At 38.5% G+C, this 15110-nt stretch overlaps 1 protein-coding gene across 1 annotated transcript in view; it reads left to right on the top strand.

Annotated features, from left to right (window-relative positions):
- LOC126267645 (xenotropic and polytropic retrovirus receptor 1) overlaps positions 1 to 14834 on the top strand; it is a 98057-nt gene extending 83223 nt beyond the window's left edge. The window contains exon 10 of the mRNA XM_049972950.1: positions 13497 to 14834. Coding sequence (XP_049828907.1) covers positions 13497 to 13740 — 244 coding nt within the window. The 3' untranslated portion in view covers positions 13741 to 14834. The remainder of the gene's footprint in view (positions 1 to 13496) is intronic.
- The last annotated feature ends 276 nt before the right edge of the window (positions 14835 to 15110 follow it).

Raw genomic sequence — 15110 nt, forward strand, 5'->3', positions numbered from 1 at the left:
AGTGATGTACGTAGTTGCAATACCATAAGTAAAACTGACATTCATTACTCCTCATTAAGGTTGTCTTTAGCACAGTGTAGCAGCTATAATTTGTGGTCGTGTGCCCAGTGTTATAAAATGTCTGACAGCAGATTAAAATTTGGTAACAAAAGCTGAAATAGTTTCTTCTTGGCAACTCCTCCTATTCTGTTGAAGCATTTCTATTATTGTATTGTGTAAAAGTTGGTGGGTCAGAACTCCTGACTCACATTTTTTATTTTTTTATTTTACAAATTAATTTGGGATGTGTATGTAAAATGACTCATTCCACATAATCGTGATGTATTGTGCAAAATAGTGGAGGGAACATGAAACTAATTAACTCAATAGACTTTCCTCAAGTGCTTAGGTATGTATTGTATAAAATTGTCTGAAAATCTAAATTTCAAGAAACTGTTCTTCCAATGTGTAAAGGCCTCACAGAAGACTGTAAATGAAAGAGACTGTACAGTTCTCTCACCTTTATAACTTGTTATCTTGAAGAAGAGGATGACATGTTAAGTTGAATCATCATAGGAGATGAAACATGGGTGTTCAGTTTCACCCCGAGTCTAAGCAATAGCGAATGCAATGGCAGCACTCAACCTCTCCTCTCAAGGTCAAATCCAAACAAGTGCTGTCACAGTGCAAGATTATGGTAGCTGTGTTCTGTGACAGGCATGGTGTTTTGCTGCCAAGATGGACAATGACCAATGCAAAAGCCTACTGCACACCCTTGACCAAACTCAAACATGTGGTTCAGAACAGAAGATACAGCATGCTGAGAAAGGCAATTTTGCTCCTTCATGATAATGCAAGGCCTCACACTCATGTCTAGGTTTGGGAACTGACTGACTCTTTCCCTGACCTTGCTCCATTTGATTTCTACCTCCTTTGGTAGCTGAAATGTTGTCTTGGTGGGAAATTCCTCTTGATAGAGCAAGTGGGAAACTTCTTGAAAAGAGGTTTCCAAAACTTGGTGTGACAAGTGCCTAAATAAGCAGGGCAACTATGTAGTAAAGTAAAGAAACACATGTAAAGCCTAAAAATAAATGTGGCTTGAAAATAAAATGATAGGTTACTTTTATAAAAAAAAATGGCTCTTACTCAAAAAATCCATCATGTTAAGCTAATGTAATCACAAATATAATAATCCCTATTCAAAAGAAAGCAGGTGTTGACAGTTGTGAATATTATGAAAGTGTCATTTTAATAGGTCAGGATTACAAAGTATGGACACAAATTATTATGAGAAGGATGGAAAAGCTGATAGAAACTAACCTTCTGGAAGATCAGTTTGAGTTCTAAATGTAGGAATATGGTATGCGATACTAACCCTATCACTTCTCATACAATATAGATTAAACAACAGCAAACCTAAATGTATAGTAATTATAGACTTAGAGAAAGCATTTGAGTGTTGACTGAAATGCCCTCTTTTAAATTCTGAAGGTAGCAGGGATAAAACACAATTTGTGCAGAAACCACAAAGTCTTTACGATAGGCACAGGTCATGAAAAGGGAGCAGTAGTTACGAAGTGAGTGAGACAAGGCTATAGCTTATCCCTGATGCCATCTGCACATTAAGCAAACAGCAAAGGAAACAAAGAAAAATTTGGAGAAGGAATTAAAATCCATGGAGAAGAAATAAAAACTTTGAGATTTGCTGATGATATTGTAATTCTGTCAGATATAACAAAGGGCTTGAGCAAGTAGTCCATCAGAGTGGACAGTGTATTGAAAGGGATACAAAATGAACATAAGCAAAAGCAAAACAAAGGTAATGGAATGTAGTCAGATGAGATCAAGTGACGCCGAGGAAATAAAATTATGAAATGAGTCACAAAAAAAAGTAATAGATGAGTTTTGATACTTGAGTGGTAAGATAACTGATGATGGTGGAAGTAGAGAGGATATAAAATTTAGACTGGCAATGCCACAGTAAGTGTTTCACAAGGACAGAAATTTTTTTAATGTCATATCTAAATTTAAGCATCAGTCTTTTCTTAAGGTATTTATTTGGAGTGTAGAGTTGTGCAGAAGTGCAATGTGGATGTAAGCAGTTCACACAAATAGAAAAAGCAACTTTTCAAATGTAGTGTTACAGAAGAATCCTAAAGGTCAGATGGGTATATCTCGTAACTAATGAGGGTTACTGAATAGTATTGGGGAGAAGAAATTTGTGTCACAATTAGACTAAATGAAGGCATTAGTTGATAAATCTTCCTGAATGTCAAGGAGTCGCTAATTTAGTACTGGAGGTAAGTGAGGGGAGTAAAAATTGTAGAAGGAGACCAAGAAATGAATACAGTAAGCAGGTTCAAAAGGATGTAGGTCACAGTAGTTATTGGGAGATGAAGAGGATTGCACGGACAGAATAGCTTGGAGAGGTGAATCAAACCAGTTTTTGCACTGAAGACCACAACACAATCACAAATAACATTAATCATTATGGTGATAATTTATTGTTAATGTAGTGTTTAAGTTTGTAAGAATTACTCTTGTTAAAGTGAAGCCCTGTGGTTGTAGTGAAATTGCTGCTGTTCTGTAACTTTAACAGACCACCTGTAATCATTCATTCTTATTGACATATATGGGTTTATCACACTGAGAGAGGGAACTGACAGGTGTGTAGCAGCTTGTGCCTTCACAAGGGGTCTCAGAGAGAAATGGGAGCTTGTAAATTTTGACACAAAAATGAATAAAAATCTATAAGCCATGCAGATATCTTACAGAACACAATGCAAGGAAAGGAACTGAAATGCCTCAAACTGATGGAAAAACATTAGCAAGCTGTTGTGTAACTAATAAGGAGAAAAATGGAACTGCAATTTATCCTCAACTAATGTAATATTTGAATCTCCAAACATACTCTGTAGGATCACTACTTTAAAGCCTGTGGAACTGAAATACTGTAAATGATATATCAGTTATAGTTTTCACTGTACAGGGTTCCCTCAGGGAAATTTTCTAAACCAGATGGAACAACTTTAGAACCAAACAAATTAAAAATCAGGGATTTAATTCTCATGGGTGGTCTTTCAACCTAACTGTAGCAATTAACTTTTCCATTTGAGTTACAGTTAACTGCGAGAGGGTAATTCACAATATATTCATTGACAGAGGCAGGAGCAACTGTATCATGGAAAGTCAAATCCTCAAAGGACTGTCAAATCATTCCTTTAAATCCTCCGGGCAAGTCAATAATGACATCTTAGAAACCTTCAACTTTTATCTTCAACAGATCGACCAGAGTCGTGTATACATGTAAAGGGATGTTAATGACAAAATTCAGCTGCTTTCTAATGAGTTTGTGTTATCGTTTGAAACTGTCTTTCCAAACAAAACTCATGAGAAACAATCCTTGGGCTACTAAAGGAAATGCTGGATTACGAGAGGGATTAAAATTTCCTGCAGAACAAAAAGAAAGTTATATGAATCACTAAGAATAGTTGACGGTACCATAAAAATGAGTGATATAGACTGTACTGTAACTCCATAAAAGGAACCATTTAAAAATCCGAACTGAGTACATCTCTAACAATAAAGCAAACACCATCTGGCAAGTAACAAAAAGAGTGCATGCCTAATATAAAAATATTTTACAGTGGAAATATAGTAAAACACATTAAGGAAGTTACCAATATCTTCAGTAATCATTTTTAACTGCTGCAGAGAATACTGACTCTGAAGGCTTATTGAGTGACCAATAACCTTCTTGCATAAATCTAGCAGTGATGAAGTCGATCAGATGCATGTAAATCCCATCACACTTATGGCCATCAAGAATACAATCAAAGAGATGCAAGTAAAAAATTATTCAGGGATAACTAATATTTTGTCGGGGATACTAAGGTACTATCCTGGTTATAAAAGTGCAGTCATGTGGCATATATAACAAACGACTACATCAGTGTGTTGTCCCACTGCAATTAAAATATGTGTGAAACCACTTTTGAAGAAGGGTGAAAAAAAGAGGAGGAGGAGAAAACAGATGTAACAAAATACCACCTAGTATTCCAGGGTCCTAGAGAAACTTGTTTTCATGAGAACTGAGATCATCTGATCAACCACAATAGTCTCAGTCAGTGTGACTTAGGTTTCTGGCAAGACTATCAGTAGATGATGTCATGTTCTCCGTCACCAGTCATGATCAGCTTGGCACCAATTGGAATGCTACATGACTTGTCCAAGGCTCTTGACTGCCAACCATGAGTTTCTGCTAAATGAAACAGACTTCTGTGAGTTAAGTGGAAAAATGGGGATGTAAGTCTTATCTAACAGATAAGAAGCAGAGGGTAATGATTACTGACGGTAATGGAAGTCAGTGTCATCTAAGTTGGCAAAGTCAACCCTGGAGTGCCACAAGACTGTACTGGGCCCCTTGCTATTTCTTATATTTATAAATGACAACTTGTTCACTTCCTCTACAGTGAACAATTTCACCCTCTTTACAGACAGCACTTCTCTGCTAGTGAGTGAAACAGCACCTAAAAACATGGAAATTTCTTCTGATAGTTTATTTGATGATGTCCTCAACTGGTTTACCTGTAATGGACGCTTTCTGAATGTTAAAAAAGTCATTGTGTACAATTTCACATGAGACAGAAAGAACAGGAGGACATAAATATAAAATTTGATGGACAACAAATACAGCAAATGGAATCTGCTAAGTTCTTGGATGTGCACATTGATAAGCAACTTAAATTGGCCCTGCCATATCCTAAATCTAGAAAAAAGACTTCATCCTGCAACTTTCGTCTTATGCATAATTGCATCATCTGCACATAAGGATACCGTCAGAGCTGCTTACTGTAGATAGTTTCCATGTATTGTTTTACAGCATTATCTTTTGAGATAATCACCCTCTTGCAATTAATTTTCATCACTGAGAAAAGAGTTAATGCATTATGAGTGGTGTTCATCTGAGACAATGCTGCAGGAATATGTTCAGAAAACTGTAGGTTTTTGCAATGACATCCCAGTATAATCTCTTTCGTGTATGTTTCATTAATAACCACCATTCTATTTCCAAAACAATACTTTATATCATGGCCACAATAAGAGGTCAAAACAGGACTTACATAGTAACCAGACAAACTTCAACCTTACACAGGAAGGAGTAAATTATTCAGGTGTGAAGGTTATCAGTGCTCTATCTATGATATCAAAAGTCTTGCTCTTCAAACCCCTCCATTCAAAAGTAATTGAAAGAATACATGTTGCAAAACCCTTTTTAGCATAAATGAGTGTGCATGAATGTAGTTTTATTGTATAACTGAGATGTTCCTTTTTGTGCAAGTGTAAATCTAAATTATTCTTTATTGCAAAAGATGTCATATTTATTTTGAAGTACTAAGACAGTACTAATATTAGTGTCTGATAGTGTATGCATAAATATTAATTCTGATCTCCAGTACTATGAACTTTATTTATTATCATGTGTTATGTGCAGCAGTAGGTGATTTGAGTACTATCAAGAGTCTACCACATTGAATCCTACTGCATCCATTATTGCAAACTTAATAAAAATTGTGATTGTAAATATTGTAATAAAAACACTGACTTGGTCCATATCGCAGCAACTCTACTTCTATTGAAATCAGCAGATTTCACAATAATGTGAATAAGCAAATAAATTTCTTCTGTTGAAGTTTTGTTGGGGACTGCTCACAAGGGTATGAGGTGTATAGAAAATAGGTATGTATAGGAGGCCTCTAAAGTCTTACCATAGTGGTGCAGAAATTAGTTGGATAGTAAAGCTACTCTGAGTATTATGTGAAGAATACAGGCTGAGTGTATCTCTCTCAAATGTCATAATGCTCTTTCTTACTGTTTCCTCCACAGCATCATGCCTTAATGCAGATATCCGTAAATGTCTATTCTTTCTAAAGTAGTTTTCTTCTTACTAGGTTTCCTTTGCTTCAGTGTTTCTGATCTTACTGGCAGTTCAAGTATTAAAATATTTGTTATGTCTTATATATCTTCCAAGTGTCTCATGTTAAACAATGGCAGGATAAAGCTTTGACAATGAAATGACAAACACTCAACTGACATGGCAATAGTTTGAAACAACCAGTGTCACTGTGTGTGTGTGTGTGTGTGTGTGTGTGTTCTTTAACTATTGCATGTAAGAAGTCTGTTTAGAAAATTCTGGTACATTCGTAATTTTGTGCCAATGGTGTGTTGGAGCAAAATGCAGTTGACATCCCTGCACAAGCTTGTGTTTAATGTGTAGCCACCAGAAGTTTCATTGTTGTATGTCTGTTAGTTACTGTGGAGTGCTGTATTGATTAGAACATTGTGTTGATCAATTTGCGAATTTTGACATGGCAGAATTAGAGGGGCAACCTGTCTATATGAAATTCAAGAAAGAAGAGAGAAACACCTGTGTTCTCATGAGACAGTGGTTTGAATTAAATGAGTGTTTGTCTTGGACAAAATGTGGAAGAAACAAGGGATAGATTGAGCAAAGATCAGCAGAATAAAAGGAAAGGAACTCGGGGACGAAGTAAACTTACTTGGTGCAACCAGAGGTGTTCGCGTACTTTGACAGGTGTGCAGAGGAGGAGAGATAGATTGGGGAATTACAGGCAGTATTGCAGCAGAATGCTGAGGAAAAACTAGGTGTGTGGGAAAAGAGACACAAAGTGCTTTCACTCAAGACTCCACTGTGCCAACAACAGTCTTGTCATTCGTGCACTATTTTATATTAATATAGGAGCCAGATGTTTTCCCATTTCTATTTTTATTCAGTAAGAAGAATATACAGTATAGAAGCAAAATGTCCATTCCATCATTAGTGTCCCATAGTGTACCCAACTGCAGTTAAGTATAAGGTTAATTACATGACAGACTTGTGGTTGTATTAAATCAGTCTCTGTCCAATATCCTCTGTAAGATAAATGTTGGCCTTGAGAAAGTTTCTCCTTGACAAATCCTATTCTGTAGAATAATTTCTATTACTGTAATGTGTAAAATATGGTGGGAAGGAATTACTAACATCTGTATATTTTTATTTTATTTTTGTTAAAAAAGCCCTTAGTGATGTTCAAAATGCGATCATAAAATGACTTGTTCCACATCATTATGATCTGTTGTGCAAATGATCCATGAAACATGTAACTAACTAACTCTATTTTAAGTACAGTATTCAGAGAAATATTTGCCCCAATTCTTACTTTCATTGAAGTAATTTCTTATATATTCTCAGTTTGGAAAAGTCAGTATCAAGGGATTTATCACATTACTTTTCTCCTTTACTCACTCCATTTTGTTTTCTGATTATTCATATCACAGTAAAACTATCTGCTGAACAAGAAGACAAATTCAGACCCCTTTATTTTCAAATGTTTTGTTCCATTGGCATACACCCCTGACAATCTCATGGCTTCACCCCACCATGCCTGTTCCATTGTGTACCAAACTGCAGTAGGTATAAGGTTCCTTACATGGACAGACTTGTGGCTGTACTAAGCCAATTTCTGTCCAATATCCTCTGTAGTAGAAACTTTGACACTGTAGGTTTTGTAAGAGAGCTTCTCTAGTACTGGACTTTAAGAGGAGTGGTAATGACAGGTTAATGTGAGTTTATAAGTGAAGTGTTTCAAAATTATTCAATAAGAATAATATATAACATAGAACTGAAGTGCTCAGTTTTTTTAATGCAGCTTTAAAATGAGTTAATTGGTTGATTAATCACTGGTCTCTTCAAGAAGAAAACCTCCAGAGATGTGGAATAAGCCAAGATATACATTAACAAAAGACAACTAAATCAGAGAATCATAATTTGTATTCCATATTAACCATAAACTGTCACTGTACTGCTTAGTGCTGTACATGTTTATCCCACCTAAATTTAATCAAGTAATTCATAAAGAAACCTGCAACTCTGAAGGAAAAAAATGCTGTCTTCAGTTGGTGTTACCTCCTATTGGTAGCTTAATATTTACTTGATTACACTGGTATTTTTCAAAGAAAATGGTTACCTGTATATTTGAATACTGTGTACAGCACATTACCACTTGTCACGCAGTTTTGCAATGGATGGTAGTCCTTGCTACTTTAATATCAGTAGAAAAAATGGCAGTTCGTGTGCTTTCAGTTTTCTTTTGAAAGAGTTGAAATTCCCTATTCATTGCTTTATGTTGGATGGGAGCATGTTGAAAGCATATGCACGAGAGTGCATAACTCCACTCTGAACCCAAAACAAGAAGGCAAAGTGTATGAATGAAGAAAATCAGAGTACATATTCGCTTTCTTACATTTTTATTGTACAGTTTCATTATTAACTATGTAATTCAAAGTTTAAGTAACAGATTTACTTTTATTAGTTTAATAAGCGTAGTTTAGAAAGGAATTTAAAGTTTGTGTTCAAAATGTTCTGCGCCAACATCCAAGCAAAGTTGTGCACGTCAAAGCATGTTAAGGAAAACACTTTTCACCACTGTTTGAGTAATGTTTAAAATTTATTCACATATGTTGGTTTTTAATGTGTCAAGTGTTCTGGGATAGTTGTGGTAGACTCTAGCCTTTAGAAATCCCAAGAGGTAAAAAAGTCACATGGTGACAAGTTGGGAGAGCAGGGTGGCCACAAAGCCTTGCTAGTGGTCCTCTCTTCTGTAAAATCAATGTGTATGTGATAAGGACAAATCCGATGAATGAGAAGTTGCCCCATCTTGCTGGAAATATGCACAACATTTTTGTTTGGAGTTAACAGAGCCAAAAATTCATTGTAGAGCTGCAAGTAAACGAGTATTGACAGTTTCATTGAAGAACAACGGCTTTTATTACCAGATACAGCACACCATACACCAATTTTTAAATCGTATAACGGCTTTTGCAGTATGTCATGGGAATTCTCTGTATTTTGTGAATTAATGTAACCCGACAGATGAAACCAAGCTTCATCCGTCGAACAAAGGAGGATCGGATCAAGATGTCTCCAGCAACCAATTTCAGTAATGTGTATGCTTACTCTTGTCCGCTTCTTTTATTTGCTGAACAACACTCACATGGTAATGTTTCATTTTTAAGCCATGAAGGATGCATTGACATGACCTGCGAGATATTCCACGTTTCTGTGCTAATCGTCGTGTTGACTTGTAGGGACTTCTTTCAGCATGTTCCATCACGTTTGCCACGACTTCAGGTGTACGTACAATCGGTGCCTTATTACTCTTTAAATTAACAACACTGCCTGTTGAACACCACTTTCTCACTAAATCCTGAATTATCGATTTTGCAGGAATGTTACTATCTGGAAACTTTTCATGAAAAGTGTCACAAACAACTTTAATTGGTTCAGATTGCACATATTCTTCAACAATGAACACACGTTCTTCAATGGAGTAAGGAATGACAATGAAGTACGTGGTTTATAATGACTACTTTCCATATGAACTACTCATGTGCTACTGCTGTTGGAAGGTGGCAAAGAAATTGACAAGCTAGTAACACTACTGACGTGCGTTCACATTCTGGTTTGGGCTGGTTTTGTGTGTGCCACTCTGTATTTGCACCAAAGCAAGAGATGCTCCTAAAGGCAGAATGGACTGAACTGAGCTTCTTGATTAGTTTATCAGTGTGGTGACTCCATCTTAACATGTTCTCCAAGTGGACCACAGCAAACTTTACACAAGGTGTTTTATTCGGTGGATGATAATTTATGTTTACTTATAATGATGTCATTTCTCTTTGTTTGAAATTGCATAATATGAGTCTCACCACATATAAGTGGCTCTGATCAACAACAGACACAATGGAAAGATGATGGTTAGATACTATAAGCTGTCAGACAGATTCCTCTTTCAGATGTAGACCCCTGCTGCCCCCCCCCCCCCCCCCCCCCCACACACACACACACACACACACACAGAGCCTCTTTCATCTCCAGACACTGAAGTCTGAAAAATGGCTCTGAGCACTATGGGACTCAACTGCTGTGGTCATCAGTCCCCTAAAACTTAGAACTACTTAAACCTAACTAACCTAAGGACATCACACACATCCATGCCCGAGGCAGGATTCGAACCTGCGACCGTAGCAGTCCCACGGTTCCGGACTGCGCGCCTAGAACCGCGAGACCACCGCGGCCGGCTACAAGTAATGGACACACAGAATGCTGTATAGTAAATGCAGCTTAACTGACATGTAACATGGCTACTTTCTCATGTGGCCCTACCATATATTTCATCGGAAATGTCTGATTGGGCTGTGGTAGGAGGTGGATGTGTGGGACTGGTCTTACACCAAGGTCAGTCACAAGAGAATGACCCATGGAGTGCAGGGTTGAGAGCAGGATTGGGGCAGGGATGGACAAGGATATTCTGTAGGCTGAATAGGTGGCATAACACTACTTTGGATGATGGTAGAGCTTTTCATGGCCACGGTGATGATGGGTGATCAGAGGAGTGCCAATCAGTGACTGGTTAACAGGTTTTCTGGTGTCAGGTGAGGAGATGGCACGGAAGATTTGTTTATGGAAGAGCTGGATAGGATATTGTCCATCAGTAAAGATTACGGTAAGGTTATTGGTACATTTCAACAATTCTTGCTTTCCACCGCAGATAAGATATCCATGGATGGCGAGGGTATAAGGGAGAGACACCTGTCAAAGTGGAAGTACTGTTGGCAGTTTGTATGCTTCATATGGACAGAGGTATTGATGGGGCCATCTGAGAAGTGGAGATCGACATCTAGGAAAGTGCTTGATGAGTTGAGAAGGAACAGATGAAGTGTATTTGGAAATAGGTCTTGAGGCTGTGAAGGAAAGAGCAAAGTTTATTCTTGCCCTTAAGCCAGGTAATAAAAGTATTATCACTGAATCTGAATCAGGCAAGGTGTTGAATGGATAGGTAGGATTCCTCTAGATAGCACATAAATAAGTTGGTATAGAACGGTGCCATTAGAGTACCCATGGCAGTACCACAGATTTGTTGGTAGATTTGAGCTTCAAAAGTGACATAATTGTGGGTCTGGGTGTGATTGGCTTGGAGGATAAGAAAAGAGGGGGTGGATTTAGTATCAGGAGGAAGTTGGGAGAGGAGTGTTCCATGGCTGCAAGGCCATGGGCGTAAGGGATGTTAGTGTATAAGGACATCACAGCCACAGTGATCAACAAGGAGTTTGGTGGTAAAGGAGGAGGGTCTGTGGAGAGGTGATGAAGGAAGTGAGCAGTGTCTTGAATATAGGATGGGAGGTTATGGAATAGTTTGGAGGTTGCAATCAACAAAGGCAGAGGTTCGTTCTGTGGGCCAACTGTACCCAGCTACAATGGTACAATCAGCAGGGAGACCCTGTGGGATAGGATTTGTGGAGTTTGAGCAGTAGGTAAAAGGTAGGAGTGCAGGGGATTGCTGATCTGAGGAGGGAGACGAATTCAAGTTCACATTTTGGGATGGACCTATGATGTTTAAAAGCTGCTTGAGGTAATATCGTATTCCTGGGATGGGACCATGGTTGTAAGGGTTGTATGCAGAGGTGGTGGAAAGTTGGCGGAGACCCTCAGCCACATAGTCACTGTGATACATGATCACAGTGGTGGGTCCTTTGTCTGCAGGAAGGATAATAAGGATTGGATTGGTTTACAGGTTACGGATAGCAGTGTGTTCCATAGGAGTGATTTTGGACTCACCAGGTAGGGATTTAGGGAAAGGAAGGTGAGGCCAGGTTAGAAGTGAGGAATTCATGACATGACCAGGGGATGACTGGGTGGAAGAGGAGGAGGATCACAGTTGGAGGGAAATAGGCACTGTTGTAAACAAGGTTCTGTATTGGGTTTAGATCGGCTGTTGTCAGTGGGAGGAGTGGGGTGGGAGGATGGCGGTAGAAATGTTTCCATTGTAAAGAGTGAACAAACGCAAGAAGGTCTTTTGCAAACTGAGAATGGTTGAAATTAGTCTTAGGGTGAAGGTAAGACCTTTAGAAAGAACTGAGACTTCTGCAGAGATCAGAGTTTTGGCAGAAACATTGACATCAGTCTTATGGACTGGATGCTCAGTAGTCGTACTTTTCATGAAGGGAAAAGGAAGTATCTGGGTACTTGCAATGCAGAGGAAGTCAGTACAGTGTGGTAGGGAGCTATGAGGGATTGATGAGAAGGGTATGGGGGGTTGGGCTCGGATGAGAGTGGTGAACTTTTTCAAGGCCTGTGCGGGTATAAGAAAGGAATTGCTGGGACAGCTTCCTCAGATGCTGCTGGAAATGCTGTCCCAACTGTTGCAGGACAGGAGCTTCTGTCAAGTTTCTCTGAGCTGCACAGATGGAAATTCTCTCTCCAACATGTCCTTTACTCTCACAATCCCCCTGGCCTAATCCTTCCCTAAAATGTTCCCATTGCCTCACCTTGCCTTTTCCCTTCTCTATCCTGTCCATACCATTCCTCCCTCTAGATCATGCATTGTCTTCTTCCCCTGTTTCCACCCACCACACATTCTCTCTCTCTCTCTCTCTCTCATATCCACAGTTTGTGGTCTAGTGGCTAGCGTTGCTGCCTCTGTATTGGGTTTAGATTGGCTGTTGTCAATGGGAGGAGTGGGGTGGGAGGGGTTTGATTCCTGGCTGAATTTGGCATTTTCTCTGCCTGGAGACTGGGTGTTAGTGTTGTCCTCATCATATCATCATCATCATCATCATCATCATTTGTGACAGTGAATAGATTGGACTGTGTACAAAATTGGACTGTGAAAAAATTGGTACTTTGTTCAGGCACTGATGACCATGCAGTTCAGTGCCTCACAAACCAATCATCATCATCATCATCATCATCTCTCTCTCTCTCTCTCTCTCTCTCTCTCTCTCTCTCTCTCTCCCCCCCCCCTCTGCCTTTCTCCCCCCTCCCCCTCTCCCCCCCTCCCCTCTCCCTCGTTCCCCTGCCCCTTCCCCCCAACCTTTCCAACTCATCTCCCTTCTTTCTCCCCTCCCTCTCACCATCTTCATCTTCACCTTTCTCTCCTTCCTCCTCCCTTCCCTTTCTCTCCCCCCCCCCCCCCCCAGTTCCTACCTTGCTGTCTTCCTACATCTCTTGTCAAACCTTCTGTATTTTTTTTGTATCGTTGTGTGGCCACAAAGCCATTTGTCCACACATCTCTCTCTTCCCACTACCCCCTCCATCAGTTCAGTCAAGTGCTTTCAGTTATTGAGTATCAATAGTTAGGCTTGCCATGGCCACAGGAGCACACTAGATCGCGTGTTTGTGTGCGTGTTTGTGTGAATATGTGTACTATTGCTAGAAAAAGAGGTGGTGCTTGAAAGCTACTGTGAACACTGTTTTCTGTTGTGTGTTACTGTGCTTCCTGCATTAATTCACTATAGACAACTGGTTGCCTTTCCCTTATCTTACAATTTTAAAGAATGAGATATTTTACTTTAAGTGTAAATAATTTATGCAAGTGTAGAAGTTATATGCATGCCTATTACTTATAATGTGAGTAAGTGGTTATAGACTGCACTGATTTTATCCCTGACTTATTTTATAGGAGGTTTGTATGGAACTTCTTTCGACTTGAGAATGAGCATTTGAACAACTGTGGTAAATTCAGAGCTGTGAGGGATATATCAGTTGCACCTATGGATTCATCAGATCAGACACAAATAATCAAAATGATGGATGAAGAAAATGGTGTTGTGAATCGGCGCAAGAAGAAATTGGATGCTAGTAAGAAAAGAGAAGACCACCGCCTCCTTTTGGAAGGAGAATCAACGGATGATCCAGATAGCTGAGTTTTCCTACCAAAAGTTCTCTCTTTACTACACCATACTTTGCTTCTCATATGAAGCATCTGGCTACTGCTAGAAAGAGTAAACTTGGGTAATTCAGTATGGCAGTGATAGATGTTGATGATCTCACTTTCTTAATGAGCCACAGACAACTCTTGGATACATTTTATAGTACCTAATGTAAGTTGAAGGTGGTCAATGCTGTACTTTTGTGTAGATATTATAAAAGATCATTGTCAGTGGTGCTGTATAGCATCAGACTTGGTTCAGGAGACCACCTTGTTGCAGGTTCTGGAATGAAAGGAAGATAGAGAAGCTATATTTATTGTTACATAGATTTTTGTATGCTCCATTGTCTGTGATGATAAACTGAACATTTAAATCAGTACAAATTAAGTTACTATCCTTACTTTAGAAACTTTTGTGGGTATGTGCAAAATTTTATTGAGTATTACATAAACAGTTTTGTACTGTATCACTTAATCTCACAGTATTATATTGATCTACAGACAGTGACTTTTAATATTTTTTTCAGATTTTGCATAGTTTTTGTTATGCCCAACAGCAAATAGTCTAGTACAAATAATAAGACTAATTCCAGGGTAAACACTACACAAATTTCTAGTATCTTGTCTATTTGAATGCATGTTGCACTAAAGGTATTTGTGTATAATCATTTTAAGTCATGCTTTGTACCTAGCCTACAGGTTATTCGAGACATATTTGGATCAATAATTTTCATTTAAAAAAAAATGACAACAAATAATGCATCTATGTGTTGTAAAGTTTTATGGATGTTCATTCTAGATTATTATGGAATCTCACAAGTGTGTGTGTGTGTGTGGGGGGGGGGGGGGGGGGGGGGGCAAAAGAGGAAAGGGGAGGAGAGAGATAAATACAGAAACAATTTGATCCAAATCTGTGCAGTTTTATTTGCTGAAAAGACGTGTAAATTTGATGGCTAGTGAAACTCTCTCCACATGTCAGTCATTCAAAATGGCAATAATCTGACTACTTCTATTGAAGTAATGTGTATATGTATGTTCTTTTTGAGATAGTGCTCGACCATTATGATGTTGAATGGTATGTAAATGACACTAGATCGCGTGTTGAATCTGATTTAAACAGTATTTTGTTTCATGTTATTTCTTTTTTGTCAAATAGTGTACTTAAAACAGTGAAAACCTTTTTTTAGGAATGTGATTTAGTAGAGATGAATCAGTATTAAATTGTAGAAGTATAAAGTATACTGAGATTTTTTTCTGTCTAATTCTTTTCTTTTATTGAAACATGCTTTGCCTTTCCTCCGTTTAAATGTGGGAAGCCATTTATTAATTAGTAATTACCTCACAAATGTCAGGCAGTTTAACTTT

The sequence above is a fragment of the Schistocerca gregaria genome, chromosome 1, assembly GCF_023897955.1.
Source record: "Schistocerca gregaria isolate iqSchGreg1 chromosome 1, iqSchGreg1.2, whole genome shotgun sequence".
Classification (NCBI taxonomy): Eukaryota; Metazoa; Arthropoda; class Insecta; order Orthoptera; family Acrididae; genus Schistocerca; species Schistocerca gregaria.